The sequence below is a fragment of the Trematosphaeria pertusa genome, assembly GCF_010094035.1.
Source record: "Trematosphaeria pertusa strain CBS 122368 unplaced genomic scaffold BU26scaffold_27, whole genome shotgun sequence".
Lineage (NCBI taxonomy): Eukaryota > Fungi > Ascomycota > Dothideomycetes > Pleosporales > Trematosphaeriaceae > Trematosphaeria > Trematosphaeria pertusa.
In genome coordinates, this window is record NW_022987238.1 from 268,068 (window position 1) to 282,950 (window position 14,883).

Here is a 14,883-nt window from a genome sequence, read left to right on the forward strand (position 1 = left end):
GCCAGTCACCTGGCTCGCCGTCGCCCGTTCCTCAACACGCAGAGAGCTCTTCTCGTCAACATTCGCTATTCGGTAAGTTGCTCCCATTTCGGTTCCCGTTGCCTCGTCCCGTCGCTGTGCGAGCGTCTGGGTCGACGTGCGTCACCCCAGCGATCGCGCCGTCGTCTGCCTTCTCGAAGAACCGCAATACTGCGCCAGGCGGTGCGCTTTCGACGCTGCGTCCGCCAATTGCTGCCGTGCTGCATCGAGGCGAGGCTGGTCCCGCCCAACAGCACGCATCGTCACCAGCCCTCTTGGCTTTTTTCCCCTCCGCCGTCTGCGCGCTGCCGCGTCTATCCAACGGACCGCTTGGGCTGATCCACGGTTCTTGCGTAGTGTCACAGGCATGGGCTAACTTCGGCATGGTAGGCCCAGATGAAACCCTGACCCTGTCCCGAAATCATTTCTATTTCACTCCGGCTACCCCACGTACTTTAACTTTATCCTGTCCTTTACCTCCACCGCTTCCTCGCCATGGAGACGTACCACGGCCATGTTCGCACGCCCAACGATGCGATCCTACTCTTCGAAGCCTGCCGAATAGGCTTGCTGCCCCGCGTGCAGCGCCGCCTGTCTGAGAAGGAGCGCCAGCAGATCAAGTCGGGATCCGTCTTTGTGTGGGATGAGCGGGAGGCGGGCATGCGGCGATGGACCGACGGAAAATCGTGGAGTGCAAGCCGCGTCTCCGGCAGCTTCCTGACCTACAGGGAGATGGAAGGAAAGCGAGGAGGCACCAACCTCACCCAGCCGGCGCCCAAGCGAGCGAGCGGGAAATCCCCGGACGGATCAGCCACGGGAGACTCTGAAGGCGAAGGTCCAGATGGCTACCGATACAAGCCGGACGGGCTCATGAAGCAGTCCTTCAGTATTACAACGTCAAGCGGGCAACATCTGCATCTGATCAGCTACTACTCGAGATCGAATTCGCAGCCTTTGAATCAGCCGTCCACCGACCCGTCACTCCGTCACATTCGGCCTCCCAAGAACATGTATCCAGAGTCCACCGTAAATGAGACCCAGACTGTTCCTGCAGTCACTCGCGGACCAATGCCCGGCTCACCCTATGCATCTGCTCCTCACACCATGGGCCCGTCGTCGCCATATTCGCGTCCAGGACCCCCACAACAGCCTGTTTACGTGGGCGTGTACCACCCGCCAACCCCGCCAAACGGCACCCCTCCATTCCAGCATGCTTATTATGGGCAGCCGCAGTATCAGTATTTCGCCTTCCCTCCCGGAGGAGTCATCTATCCCGCCCCTCCCTCATACCATCCTGCTCAGGGCCATGTTTTTGATCGCCCACCGCCGCCGATTAGCAACAGCGCTATCCCACATCCGCCTCCCGGCCATCCTATGCTCGGCGTTCAACACGGTTACCCAGGTCATCCACCACAGTACATTCCGCACCCTCCTGCGCGGGCTATGCAAGCAACAGAGCTCGCTCAGCACCAGTATCAGCCGCAACGAAATGTCCCACCCGCGCCTGCTCCCATCTCGTCGATCCCGGAACAGGGTCCTCAGTTGCCCGCTATCAATAGTACTACGCCCACGTCGGACCACAAGCCACCGACACCACAGCCTACCAGCGCTGGACCACAAGAGTCTTTGGCGCCGCCGGAGACCAATGGTGTTGTCGGAATGAACGAGCCATCGCCCGCCCGGACTATACCCAAAATTGGATCTATCCTCAACAATCAAGATCACAGCGCTGATGTCCAGAGCAACAGCCGCTCAGGTAGTCGAAGCCCCAATAGCTCCCAGCCGCCAATCCGAGAGCTCCCGCCAGACAGGCTTGCCAGCATGAGCACAACCACTGATACACGTGCTCTGGACAAACTCAACAGGAATATGTTTGTCCGAACCTAGGCAGGGGTCTCTCCCCGAGTCCTTGAGCTACCTCCTTTTCACTCTTTTCCTTTTGCCAATGGATCAACGGTCGTGTTATCTGTGTAAAAAGCTGGAGTGGGATTTTGTTTGCATTAACGACTCTGCATATGGGCGGCGTTCGAAGGTCGCGGTCAGTTCGACCACAATGCGGCTTGGCATACTGGGAGAGCCAGAAAGGCTCAGGAGTTTTGGCGCATCAATCTAGCGATATCCCTGGTTGCGTGAGTCGTTGGATCTATGGCGCATCCTCGACGATGCTACTTCAATGTTGTTTTCTTTTCAAAGTACGGTACATAACAGGCAAAGTTGTCTGGTAATATCATGATTGTGCTCAACATCGTCTTTGACCATCTATTACGCTTATTTTCATGCTTAAATTAATGTGTGCGCTAATCCCATGGTAGAGGCTGTTCGCTTGCCGACAGGCGAACCGTGTCCAAGAACCGCGGTGACATCAACAGTTCGCTATGGAAAGTATGGATTATTGCCCTTTCCAGGATATCCTAGCGTTTTCAAGCCTTGACACATCTCAACACATCTCCTGCCCGGAGATACCCTCACGCTATACCTCATCAATCGGGACACTTGGGGCGTCCCTCATCGCAGCTTCCCTTTCCAGACTAGTGTCGACAGCCAACCGCCACGGCATCATCGGCGGATATTCAGCATTATCTCCACCACTCTGCATGGGGATCTGCACCCATACGTTACATTTCCGTGCGCCAGTGCCGTCACGGCACTTACATCCCTAGCAGCATGGGACGACAGGGACTCTTATCAAGCGGCTTCCTATCGCCAGTACACGCGATCCGACACGCGACTTGCGGGCTGCTGAAGACGGCTTTTATCTTCGGCTTGCCACTTTGGATAGGACGAAAGAGATAGTATAAGGAGGGTGCTAGGTACCCGGCTGATGCCCTACACGCTTATACCCTAGTAACGTCGCGTGTTACGATCCTAGTTGCGACACAGCTCAATCTCGCAATTGCGTACGGTAGAGCACCATGGCGACTGCATCGGACAATGGAGCAATCACTCCGCCGGATGCCGAAAAAGAGGTCGTTGTCGACGCGCCACCCGCGGAGATGATAAAGCATGTCGACGAGAAGATCCTGAAGCATTCGCATGATGCCGATGCGGCGCTGAAGGCGTTCGAGGGGTACGAGGGACAGACGATTGAATTGACGGAGGAGACGAGGAAGAGGTTGTTGAGGAAGATTGATATGCATTTGATGCCTGTGAGTCTTCCAATTGCTTCTTCCATATAACGCGGCGAGTGAGCTGATGCGTTGGCTAGATCCTATGCGTAGTATACGGCCTTAACTATCTCGACAAGACAACCCTCAGCTACGCCAGTGTCATGGGCCTCAAACTCCCCTATTCAGACGACAAGCTCAACAGCGGTATCGGTATTACGGGCTCGGAGTACTCATGGCTAGGGTCTATGTTCTATTTTGGCTACCTGTTAGTTCTTAGCCCCCTTCCATCTCACCTACAATCAGTTGTATAGATTGCTGTCTGTGCTTTCTACGTCTACATGTGGACGTCTTATGACTATAGATCACGAATATCGTCTCATCTGATCTTCTTACTTACACTCCATGAGGGCATGGGAATACCCTACCAATCGATTGCTGCAGCGTCTACCGTTGGGGAAGTATTGTATGTTGGACCGCTTCTCACACTTTTTTGGGCTCTACTGATTCTCATTAGCGGCTTTCAACATCATCATGTGGGGAATCGTGCTGTCATGCTTCGCGGCTGTGGAGAACTACGCTGGAGCAATTGCAATTCGTTTCTTCTTGGGCGTGTTCGAGGCTGCAGTCACGCCGGGCTTCGCGCTGTTTACATCCCAATGGTAGTAAGTAGCCCTTAATGTCCTAGCAGCCATATAAGTACTTACCCTTATATTTTAGTACGAGGACCGAGCAAGGTTCCCGCACTGGTATTTGGTTCAGCTTCAATGGCTTCGCTCAGGTAAGGCTTCTGCAGGGCTATGGTCTGGCACACTCCTTCCTTCCCAGATCAGATTCCCACATTGTATGGCGACCGATCACTGCTAACGTCCTCTCTCAGATCTTCGGCGGTCTCGTCGCCTACGGAATAGCTGTCGGATGCCGCAAGCACGGCACGAGCCTCGAACCGTGGAAGATTGTCTTCCTTGTCACAGGGCTTCTCACTTCCTCCATCGGAATCATCTTCCTCTGGGTCGTTCCGGATAACCAGTTGAATTGTCGCTGGCTCAGCAAGGAAGACCGGATCCTTGCTATCGAGCGCATCAGGATGAACGGTCAGGGAGTCGGGAACAAGCACTTCAAGCTTTATCAGTTGAAAGAAGCACTACTTGATCCACTAGCTTGGGCCTTCTTCTTCTATGCTTTGATTGCGGATATTCCTAATGGTGAGTGCATGCTGGCGATAACAGTGTAAGCAACTGATGGGTTCAGGTGGCATATCCAACTTCTTCTCGCAGCTCATCGTTGGATTCGGATACACGCCCGAAGAATCGCTGCTGTACGGTACGCCGGGTGGTGCCGTCGAAGTTGTTGCACTCATCGCTTGTGGGTGGGCTGGAGACAGGTGGGCTCTCTAAGCCTCACATTCTCCTTCATGCTTTCTGACCTAACATCTTTAGGTACGGGTACCGCATCCTTATCTCCATGATCGGTCTTACGCTCGCACTCATCGGCATGATCCTCATCGTCGCCCTCCCGCTGTCTCAAAACAGCGGACGGCTCGCCGGCTACTACCTTACGCAAGCTAGCCCTACGCCCTTCGTCGCCATTCTCAGTCTCATCAGCAGCAATATCGCTGGCTACACGAAGAAGACCACCGTTGCCGCTATGTACCTCATTGGGTATTGCGCAGGGAACATCATCGGTAGGACACCTTCCTCGGCGTTCTGCCACTTAGATGGCTCGGCGTGGACAAAGAGCTAACACACGGCACAGGACCGCAGACATTCCGAGCCAAAGACGCGCCCCGCTACGTCCCCGGCGAAATCACCATTATCGTCTGCTACGGCGTATGCCTCGGCATCCTCCTCTTCATCCACGTATATTGCGTCATGCAAAATAAGAAGAAGGTTAATATTAGAGCGGCCCCGGAGTACGTCAAGCTGGACAACCAGGAGTAAGTGCCCCTTCTGAAACGGGATATTTTCGCACGGCGGCTGACACGAACGGGTAGGTGGCTTGATCTTACGGATAAAGAGAATCCAGAGTTTATTTACACGCTGTGAGAGTGGGGTGCTGGAAGACTAGACACGGGTTCGGGGATGGATAGGCGTAGCATCGCCCAGAAGAGATGGATAAGAAGTAGAGGAAGCGCAAATGAATACTATTTTGCATCGACCTGAACTTCCCCATGCACCGGAACTTACCACCCTAATGCCCGCTCTTGTCGCTGCAACCCTCCACTGCGTCCGTGAAACAGCCGGCAGTTCGCGGCTCCTTTTGCTCCCTTCCGGAGCGGTGAACATATTGAAGAGGCTGCATGTATCCAAGACTAAAGCTACAGCGCAATTAGCCACCGCATACTGAAGCCCTCCGCGCCCTATAATCCCTTATATACCTCAACCACGGCAATTACTGTGCGTTGAAGCCCACCTCCGCCTAGGCCCACATCACACAAAAGCATCGGAGGACGAAGAGGTACTTTCGCTTGCTAGGGGACCACTCCAAGATGTCTAATTATGTCATTTCCAACTCCGCTATGCTGCTAAACTAGGCTGCTTTTGTCTTTTGGTATCCCATGCGCCAGATAATGCTATGCATTCAACCCACACACACAAACGGCTCACGGCTCGACCTTAAACTTCAATCTCACCCCCATGCTCGCAAGCTCCACGTCAAGGTACTTGAGAACACCCGGTACCGCCACAACGGCCACATCGTCACCACCCGTATACCTAATGCCCTGGCCATCCGTCCACACCTCGCTCTTACTCGCCACGCTATCCGCTAGCTTCGCACATCTCCTACACCGCACCGTGACATTCGCACCGCCGCGATTCTTCCGCTGATACTCGCTAACCGTCGGCGTGGTCGATAAGAACGAGCCGCATTGGCGACAGACAGTCGTCTTTGTGTAGTCGCTGCAGTTCATCAACCTGTCCTGCAGAAGGAATGCAGTGCCGTGCGCAATCAGGGCGTCGCGCTCCATCTCTCCAACACGGATACCGCCACCCTTCTTACGACCCTTGATGGGCTGACCGGTGAGCGAGTTGACGGGTCCAGTAGTTCGGACTTGATATTTGTCGTTCACCATGTGTCGGAGACGCTGGTAGTAGACGACTCCAATATAGATGTCGGCCGCGAGTTCCTGGCCCGTGATACCGCTGTACATAGGCTCGTTTCCGTAGTAGTTGTAGCCCGCTTTCATGAGCTGGTGGCCGAAGAAGTCGACGGCGGTATTCTGCTCGTCGAAGCGGAAGGGTGTGGAGTCTTGTGCTATGCCATGAAGAGCCCCGGCTTTGCCCGCGAGCGACTCGACGAACATACCAATCGTCATTCGAGAAGGGAAGGCGTGGGGGTTAATGATGACGTCTGGTTGAATTCCCGATTCTGAGAATGGCATATCGATCGCGGGCCATTTCTGCGAACATACACCCTTCTGGCCGTGTCGGGACGAGAACTTGTCGCCAATGACGGGTGAACGCGGGACGCGTAGTTTGATGCTGATCTTTTGGCAAGGGTCTGCACCCGTGTCAGAGCCGATGATCCTCACCTCTTCTACAAAGGCGAGTTCGTCTTCCTTATATTTGAAGAAATTGGTTTGCCCGTCGCGGTTGACATAGTCGTCGGTAGATGGGTCGTACGAAACGGAGTGCCATGCAGCGATGATATCACCGGAACGTAGCATCGTCCCGACCAAGGGGAAGCCGTCGTCGTCTAACGTTTCTCTCCACGATGCTCGAATTACACCTTCTGGGGCAAAGCCGAACAGCTTGGAGACAGACTTATTAGACCGGTTTCGCCGCGACCCCTCTTCAAGGTCGCAGATCTTAGTCTTGTAAATGGTGCCATGCCCGAAGCCGCGCTCATGTGCAGACTTGTTTAACTAATAGGTTTTAGCGTCGTCCATTGTACAAAAGGATTGATACATACAATCATAGCGTCGTCCTGCAAAGGCGAAGTTACACATTAGCATATATTCTCCATGGACAGGATTCTGGGGCCGGAGAATTCAACGTACCATATCGTAACCTGTGTACGAAATGACAGCCACAACGGCATTCGTCCCATTGGGAAAATTGTCACCACCGTAAGCTATACACTTAGCGGATGTCTCAAATCAGGGAGGGATTAGTAAACGCTCTAGCATGTCTTAGTATTTACCTGTTGAAGGCTTTTAGGAAGAGCTTTCCGGAGGTAAAACCTAAAACATGCTGGAGTGTGTACCGCGACCTACGTACCGTTGTGGAGAGGCGGTCGCACGACAGGCGTCTGACCAGTCTGTAAGCGGTAGGTCTTGTTGTCTGTTCGGTAGCGCAGGGCGGTCCCAGGCGTTCCCATCGTCTGTTTTGCCCTAATGTGGCGGTATCATTAGCAGGTGTTTGGTGTTCGTACCGTGGGATCGCGTACATCTGGCATTGGTACATGTTACTTTCGCAATATTATTAGCAGCGTCTCCACGTAGCGGATGGAGGGAATAACTCACCGTGGGCTTTGATTGAAGTCCGAAAATGGTGTGAGATTACCTATACGGTGAGCGATCTCGGATCATACGGGGAGAATGTCCTCTCCCTTACCTAGGATGCTTAGAATGTTGGTAGCTGCCTTGGTGTTAGCATTGAGTATTCAAGCTGTGATTTGGGTAACCTACGGTCGTATTCCACATGCGTGGAGTCACCCGACACGATCTCGGGTTCTGTGCAAGCTATGCTAAGGAATGGTTGCTCAAACGGTCCCACATAGTCTAACTTGTCGAGGGGCAAATATTTCACCGGTCTGTACATCCGTGCAGCCTGCGAAAACATGTAAACGCCGGGATACTGGCCGCCGTCCGAGTTAGGTACGTAGCCAATTTCCAGCTCCAACGGCACGCCGTGGCCGCCTTCAACCTTAAAATATCTGAGCGTATCACATATTGCTTTGGCTTGTTTTGGCGAACAGAAGCCCAAGACGCGGCCGTCCAATTGTACGACCACACTTGCATCGAGGGATGCGGATGATTTACTCGATACGCCCAACTGAGCGACAAGCTTCGGGATCGCGGATACATCAAGGCCTGAGCAGGCGATTCTGCACTGGTGCGCCAAGTGATTTAGAAGCTGGTACAGAGGTCAGCGCAGTCCACTAGGATGGGGGTGTCGTATTTGGGTGCCACCATGTCTCAGTCCGTAACCTGCGGTATCGCGAAATACTAATTTAGTAGCATTTCACTCAATGAAGCACAGGCACTTTGACGAGACATGGAGTCTGCACTCCGGCCTTACGTACCCCACATGGTGCTCCATCGGGGGTGTGGACGGGACACATGAAGCCCCAGCTCTCCGGGAGCAGTTTTCGCACCGTGGTCGTTTTGAGCTGAGCGAAGAAGGCGCCTCTGTGCACCATTCGGAAGTGGCTGATGAAGCGGTAGAAATTAATCTTCTCTGCAACCACACAGAACCCCGCCGTCTGCTGGAGATCAAGCCCGGTAGGACTGACCAGGTTGCCAGTCGACAAGAAGTACTCCATGGCTTTACCGATATCTTCGCCGGGGGCTCTTCGAAGTATTTTGGAAACAAATTCTTTTCCAAATTCGTGGGACGTAAACGTCTTCCAACCTCCTCTCCGCCCCCAGTCCTGCAGCGGGATCCGGATCGAGTTCAACCACTCCTCGAGTTTTTCCCTTATGATCATGCCGTACAACTGGCCGCCGAGCAGGATTTCCTGATTCTGGACGGCGTCGGGATTGTCCACGGAGCACTCGCCCTCTACTAAAGCGTACAACTTCCGGATCATGAATAGAAGCATGCGGAATTTGTCGGCATTCTGGCTTTCAGTGACGTTGTATGATCCCAGGTGAGGCAGGATGATCTTTCGGAGGAATTCAGTGCCTGCGTCCTCGTCGCTGGTGTCATCCGGGATCTGTAACACAACTCTAATTTGGCGGTTTCATTAGCAAATGCTCGGTACTGGGACCAGAGGGTGGGCTCACTTGAATTTCTGGCCGAGGTATGCCCTGGTTTTTGCCTTCGAGTGTAACCCATAGACCTTGTATGTGCGGAGCAGCAACTCCACGCGGTCGGTCACGAACTGCTTCTCGTCAAGGCCTTTGGAGCCAGCCGCGCCAACGATGCCCTCGAAGATCTCCCGGTCATTCGTCTCCACTAGCGCCTTCAGGACCATCATGACGGGAACCAGATATTCGGCCTTCCTCCACGAAAACCTGAGGTTGACGTTACCGTCGCTCAGATAGTGCAGCGCATTAGTCTGTGACGTCTGGTCGGGGCGCACGCTGCGAATGAGTATGCCGTACTGCGTGTAGCCTGCGCCACGGTTCGTGAAGGCGGAGCGCTTGATGGCCATGGGGTAGTTGCGGCGGCCCACGAGCAGCATCCGTATGATCTTCTCGATGCCATTGACGATGAAGTATCCGCCGAGCTCTTCCGACTCCTCTTTCGCCTTGACGAGCTGGTCCGGGCTCATGTTGAAGAGGTGGCACTGGCTGGTCTGTCACGAGCGCAGTTAGCATCGCCTGGCGTGGCCCGACAGTGCGGGAAAGATCTCACCTTCAGCATGATGGGCACGTAGCCCAGATCGCGCACCACCTCCTGCCAGTCGCCATTGTTCACCTTGTACTCGATGCGCGCGCTCAGCTTGCCGCGGTAGCTGACGTGCCGCTCTCTGCACTCTGCGGGGAGGACGTTGCGGTTGTTGACGGCGAACTTATTGGCCGCGGGCAGCACCGACTTGTCGAAGAACAGCTTCTGTATGCGCACGTGCAGCCGATTGCGCTGTCCAGCGTCCTCGGGCTGCGCGGACGGGTCGCCATCGAGGAAGACTTTGGTGCCGATGTCTTTTATAGCTTCCTCCAGCTGGCCGCCGTGGGCGAAGATGCGATTGAAGGAGTGCACGTGGGGGTCTACGGCTGCGGCGAGCGTGGGATAGGCGGTCCTGTCTTTGGGCGGGTTCCTGAAGAGGCGCTGTCGGCGTGCGGTGTCGAAGTCGGTGGACCACTGCGTGCTGGTCGCGGCGGGCGCCATCGCGGCGGGGAGCTGTGTCTGCTGCGGGCTGCGGGATGCAATTAGAGAGCAAAAGGCGGCGCGGCTCACGGACGTGTCTGCGGTGGCATCGCGCTCGCCGTGGGCGGGGGGATTGGAAGATGCGGAGCAAGTGAATGCTGTGGACCGCTGCTGCTGCCCACCAGAGAAAAAGTTCATGCCCCCCGGCGATAGCGCATTATCATAAGCGAGTGCACGGACGCTCCTCACAAAGTCACACGGGCGGCCGCTTGCCAAGCTCGAGAGATGGGATGGGCTGCACAACGAGCTCCTCCTAGCTTTCTCTTAGGGCGGCACGGTCTCTCGTCTTCACTCTCCACTGCACAGCTGGCACGCCTGGATGCGCGTTGCGGAATTGTCGCTCTCTATTCTGTTGCTGCCCACATCACGCCGTGATCGCCAAACATTGCCCGAGAAATCACCCCGCCCGCAAGGATTCCTAGACTTTCCCACCCAGCGCTCATCATCCAGCACCCGTTCTCGCAGCCAGACGACCACCGCTCCGCGCCATCAGCACCTCCAGCCCTCCGACCATGGCCAGCATATTCCGCCGCATCTACGACTGGCTCCTGCGCCTCTTCTGGTGTGTTCTTCCCGCCGTCCATGTCTCCGTTTTGCTCCATCCTCGCCGCCTACCGCGCGCCATCTGATACCTTTACCCCATCAAATTTGTTCTCGACGAAAAAGCAAATTGGCACCCGACGACACGTTGACTTGATTGCTGATGGGCCGCACTGTCTAGGGCGACCGAGATGGACATCACCATGATCGGACTGCAGAACGCTGGCAAGACGTCGCTGTTGCGAGTTCTGGCGGTGAGTGCTTTCCCGTTTCGGAAACACGCGTGCTACTAGGACCATGTCCTGCGACGAGACCGAGATGACTGACTGCCGTCCAGGGCGGAGAGTTCACTGTTGAGTACGTCAATGCTTGCTTCGGGTAGCGCAAGCTGGCGGCGACACTGTTTCGACAATGTCCGCATTCGCTGCTTCGCGCAACCACGAGATCCCTCCTGGTTGGTCCATGCGCTGATACTTGGCCATAGCTCCATCCCGACCGTGGGCTTCAATATGAAGCGCGTCCAGAAGGGCCATGTAACCTTGAAGTGGTGAGTCCTTTTGATATCCGTCTCGGTCACGCACGTTCGTCTCTTGCAGCGCCAAGACCGTCCGAACCAGCGTTGTGGGCTGCAGGATAATCTACCCTGTTGGAGGTGTGCGTCTGCTGACCGCGATCGGCATTGCAGTTGGGATCTCGGAGGTCAACCCAGATTCCGTTCCATGTGGGAGAGGTATTGTCGCGGCGTGAACGCCATGGTGTAAGTTCGCCGTCTGTGGTAGATATCCTCGCTCACGGCTGTAGGTTCATCGTCGATTCCGCGGACAGGGAGGCTCTGCCTGTTGCACGTGAGGAGCTGAAGCTCTTACTTGAGAAGCCAGCATTAGAGGGAATTCCTCTGCTCGTCCTAGGGAACAAGTCTGACCTCCCAAACAAGCTTTCGGTCGACGAGCTCATCGACGCTCTAAACCTGAAGGCAGTGTCGCACCGGGAGGTGAGCTGCTACGGCATCAGCGCAAAGGAGGAGACCAACCTCGACGCCGTGCTGCAGTGGTTGATCGCTCGCGCAAGCAAATAGATGGTGTTCGGAGTTGGTGTAGGTTGCAACGTGACCTGCAAGACTCGGGCGACCACGTGCCGCCTCGGTGCGGCATTCGACTCGGTTTGGCTTTTGGCGGACTTCACGACTCCTGATGTGCCTACGTTCTCATGGATACGGCCGTCAGCTTTTATACGACATACTTAATGATTCTTACGACGTGACGGAAAGAAAGACGGGCAGTTTGATCTGCAGGCTAGCGATGGCCACTTCGAATTCCCACTGGGCACGTTTCCTTGTTTGATATTCCATTCTTGCAGGCGGTCATCGATAACAGCTCCTTGATGGGTTCTTCTGGCATGTTCCACGATCATGGCAGCAGCGCGGGAAAGGTTTCAGAAGGCTTCCTGGGCATTGGCTTAGCGGTGTATCGTCTTTGTTGTTTCTTTTATTGAGCGATGGACTGTGGTGGTGGAGCAAAAACGTAGTGTTGTTCGTTGGCCGCAATTTTGTTTCTGGTAGCGAGGCCGCCGATGTCTGTTGGTCGCACTCCCCGGAGCGCAAAGGCACCTCCGCAACCCAACTGTCGCAACGTAATGGTACCTCTTATTTATGAGAATCGGCTCGCATTCCTCGTGCAAGTTGGTTTCGTCATCGGTCAGGTGCGATGGGGTAGGTCCAAGATCACATTGTCGCCGGTCCAGAGGCGAAGGCATGTCGCAGACCGATGCCCAAGGAATGTCAGGTCGATTGGAGGTAGTATGACCAGCTGCGGGTTCCCTTCGTCTCGTGGTTGAATATTCGCGCCGTGGTGTTGAAATTCATGCCGCGTGCTGTCGCAGCGAGGAATGAGCGCCTCGGCCAGCGCCTCCCCCTACGGCAAAGAGAAAGCGTGAGTTCGCACACAGGGAAACCGGCGCATGTCGCCAGCCAAAAAGAAAAAGGTTGGCAGGAGCAACAGAAAAGGTTCGCGTGGACGGGAGGCAGCGAACCTCACAGCTATTATTTCTGTTGCGCGCTGCGCTGCACCATGTCTACAATTGAACAACTCATCCTGCATTAGCGCAGTCCCAGGGAATCTGGCTGCTTGCGCACTCTCATTGGCTGCACCTCGCGTCAACCGATCCCGCATCCCTGCGCTCTGCTGCGAACACCGGCGGGCGTGGAAGATGAGCCGGGGGGCAATATCGAGATGAGGGCGGCGGGCATTGCGGGTAGGATTACGCGGTGGGATGACGGACTGTGGCGGTGGTGGAGGTGAATGAGGCTGGTGGGAGGAGGAGGATTTGAGTTGGCGGACACGTCTAGCGGTCGCAAGGCTGTGGAATGCTAGCGGCTTCTAGGCCTTCTAGAAGGGAAGCTGCGGAATGCGCTGAAGCCGTCTTGGGATGCTATGCAGGAGGAAGTTTGTCCGAGTCCAATTGCACTGAACCGGCAATGGCTCTGGATCGGCCGGGTGAAGCGCTGCGCGCAGCATCGACATCTGGCAAGTATCACGGCGTCCTTCACGAATCCATTCCGGTGACTGTAGGCGTCTTCGGAAATATTCATTCCTATTGCGGCATTTGGAATCTTTGTTGCGAGGTGCTCAGCAGAGGCAGTGCCTTGAAGCGTCCGGCAGTCCGTGCAATGGAATGTGCTTCCTCACGCCTCACGCCTCATGCCTTTGCTTGTTCCTGACGGAAAGTGCGAGCTGTGAGACACCGGATCGGAAACGGTCTCAACACTGGGGACGCTTCAACAACTTGTCCCAAGGAAACGTGTCGTCGAATATCTGGATAGATGACGGAGCATTCCAGTGGTGTTGGTCCGGACAAGAAATCGCGTCGCGGTACCCCGCGTGGCGAGATATCATCCCATCCAAAAGCCCTCACAATGGATAGATAATGGCGCAACAGCAGAGCGTCGTAATAGCGCGCGCCGCAGCACTATCATGCCCATGGCTGACAGATGCGCAATCAGTGGTGAGTTGTCTGCCCGCTTGGTCCGGGTCAGCCATGATCATGCGCCTTGGCTGTGGCTGAGCAGGTTCGTATCCTTGCTGCGTTCGCATTTCATGGGCGTCATACCTCTTAATCCTGCCTTTGTTCCTCGCCATCGACCTCTCACACACCTTCGTGCTCCATCAACCTACTCTTTAGCGCACCCTAGCTACACCGTGGTTAGTAGCCAAGATGCCGGCCCTGCTCCGACGAGATGATGTATAGTGAGTCTGCCCCACTGTTGTTGCTTTATCTGCACCTGCTTCACCTCTCCCAACTCCTTCCGTCACTTCATCCTTTCGCGGTCCTACAACACCCCTTGTCCTGTATATCTTTGTTACCCACTGCACCACTTCTTCACAAACACATTGGTCCGTTTCGGAAGCTAATACATAATGGCTCGTAGTTGCGGATACGACGCATATGGGCGGTATTATTGCCGGAACAGCGCATGGAACGACTGGGTTCGCTGGGTCGTCCTCGCTGTGATCATTGTCGGCTTCTTCCTGCTCTTCGTCGTCTGCAGGTGAGTCACCACGTCTCTCCCTCCACATCGCATTTACTAATCCGTCGCAGCTGCATAACCGCTCGCCGCCGACGTCGCTTGGGCAGACAACCCTTCTACGGCACCGGATGGGCCGCCCGACCCGGACAACCCACCGCCCAGCCCTACTACAACAACAACCAGAACTACAACCACCCGCCCCCGCAGTACACGCCGCAGCCCCAGAATCAAGGATACTATGGTTCGAACCAGGGATACTACGGGTCCTCGCCGTACGGACAGCAGCAGGGCGTTGAACTCCAGTCTCCTCAGCCTACGCACACTCGCGGTGGCGACGACGTGTACGCTCCGCCAGCCGGACCGCCACCCGGCAAGGGCGACGGCATCATTCGATAGACGGCTTGCTCGACGTCGATCGTAATTACCGATGGGGCGGGTATCGGAAGCGGAACACACGTGGCTGAGGTTGCTCGAAATGCGGCGTTCCGGTTCGGATGGTGGGATTTTTGGATACTGGGAATTGGGAATTGGGAAAAAGACACGCTGAGGTTTCACACGAGTCCGGATGACACACTCTATCCTTGGGATGAGTCTCTTTTACCGACAACATCATGATACCTCGTTTCTTCTTTCTTGTAGACGATTTTTCATACCAGCGGCA

The 14,883-nt window shown here is 55.2% G+C and overlaps 6 protein-coding genes across 6 annotated transcripts; 4 read left to right on the forward strand and 2 right to left on the reverse strand.

The window, feature by feature from the left end:
* The first annotated feature begins 48 nt into the window (after window positions 1–48).
* Window positions 49–2,262, forward strand: BU26DRAFT_190881 (uncharacterized protein). The gene is made up of 2 exons (XM_033820508.1): window positions 49–72; window positions 384–2,262. Exon 2 carries the CDS (start codon window positions 514–516, stop codon window positions 1,903–1,905), a length of 1,392 nt encoding a protein of 463 aa, XP_033675810.1. The 5' UTR covers window positions 49–72; window positions 384–513; the 3' UTR covers window positions 1,906–2,262.
* A 353-nt stretch (window positions 2,263–2,615) lies between these two features.
* Window positions 2,616–5,279, forward strand: BU26DRAFT_525713 (membrane transporter). The gene is made up of 10 exons (XM_033830567.1): window positions 2,616–3,164; window positions 3,224–3,390; window positions 3,533–3,588; window positions 3,640–3,787; window positions 3,843–3,903; window positions 4,003–4,327; window positions 4,374–4,506; window positions 4,562–4,806; window positions 4,878–5,058; window positions 5,116–5,279. Exons 1-10 carry the CDS (start codon window positions 2,931–2,933, stop codon window positions 5,165–5,167), a joined length of 1,602 nt encoding a protein of 533 aa, XP_033675811.1. The 5' UTR covers window positions 2,616–2,930; the 3' UTR covers window positions 5,168–5,279.
* A 327-nt stretch (window positions 5,280–5,606) lies between these two features.
* Window positions 5,607–10,260, reverse strand: BU26DRAFT_469989 (beta and beta-prime subunits of DNA dependent RNA-polymerase). Its single transcript, XM_033825330.1, has 11 exons — window positions 9,647–10,260; window positions 9,073–9,587; window positions 8,370–9,015; window positions 7,753–8,200; window positions 7,679–7,702; window positions 7,588–7,627; window positions 7,512–7,532; window positions 7,343–7,455; window positions 7,123–7,196; window positions 7,035–7,049; window positions 5,607–6,987 (listed from the first exon to the last, which is right to left on the reverse strand). Exons 1-11 carry the CDS (start codon window positions 10,118–10,120, stop codon window positions 5,725–5,727), a joined length of 3,633 nt encoding a protein of 1,210 aa, XP_033675812.1. The 5' UTR covers window positions 10,121–10,260; the 3' UTR covers window positions 5,607–5,724.
* Window positions 10,261–10,484: 224 nt separating this feature from the next.
* Window positions 10,485–11,964, forward strand: BU26DRAFT_190936 (P-loop containing nucleoside triphosphate hydrolase protein). Its single transcript, XM_033820510.1, has 6 exons — window positions 10,485–10,721; window positions 10,881–10,953; window positions 11,037–11,056; window positions 11,184–11,246; window positions 11,385–11,456; window positions 11,501–11,964. The coding sequence occupies exons 1-6, from the start codon at window positions 10,672–10,674 to the stop codon at window positions 11,772–11,774; spliced, it is 552 nt and encodes a 183-aa protein (XP_033675813.1). The 5' UTR covers window positions 10,485–10,671; the 3' UTR covers window positions 11,775–11,964.
* Window positions 11,965–12,530: 566 nt separating this feature from the next.
* Window positions 12,531–12,964, reverse strand: BU26DRAFT_191037 (uncharacterized protein). Its single transcript, XM_033820511.1, has one exon. The coding sequence runs from the start codon at window positions 12,865–12,867 to the stop codon at window positions 12,610–12,612; it is 258 nt and encodes an 85-aa protein (XP_033675814.1). The 5' UTR covers window positions 12,868–12,964; the 3' UTR covers window positions 12,531–12,609.
* A 1,073-nt stretch (window positions 12,965–14,037) lies between these two features.
* Window positions 14,038–14,666, forward strand: BU26DRAFT_525718 (uncharacterized protein). Its single transcript, XM_033830568.1, has 2 exons — window positions 14,038–14,243; window positions 14,294–14,666. The coding sequence occupies exons 1-2, from the start codon at window positions 14,113–14,115 to the stop codon at window positions 14,616–14,618; spliced, it is 456 nt and encodes a 151-aa protein (XP_033675815.1). The 5' UTR covers window positions 14,038–14,112; the 3' UTR covers window positions 14,619–14,666.
* Window positions 14,667–14,883: the final 217 nt, after the last annotated feature.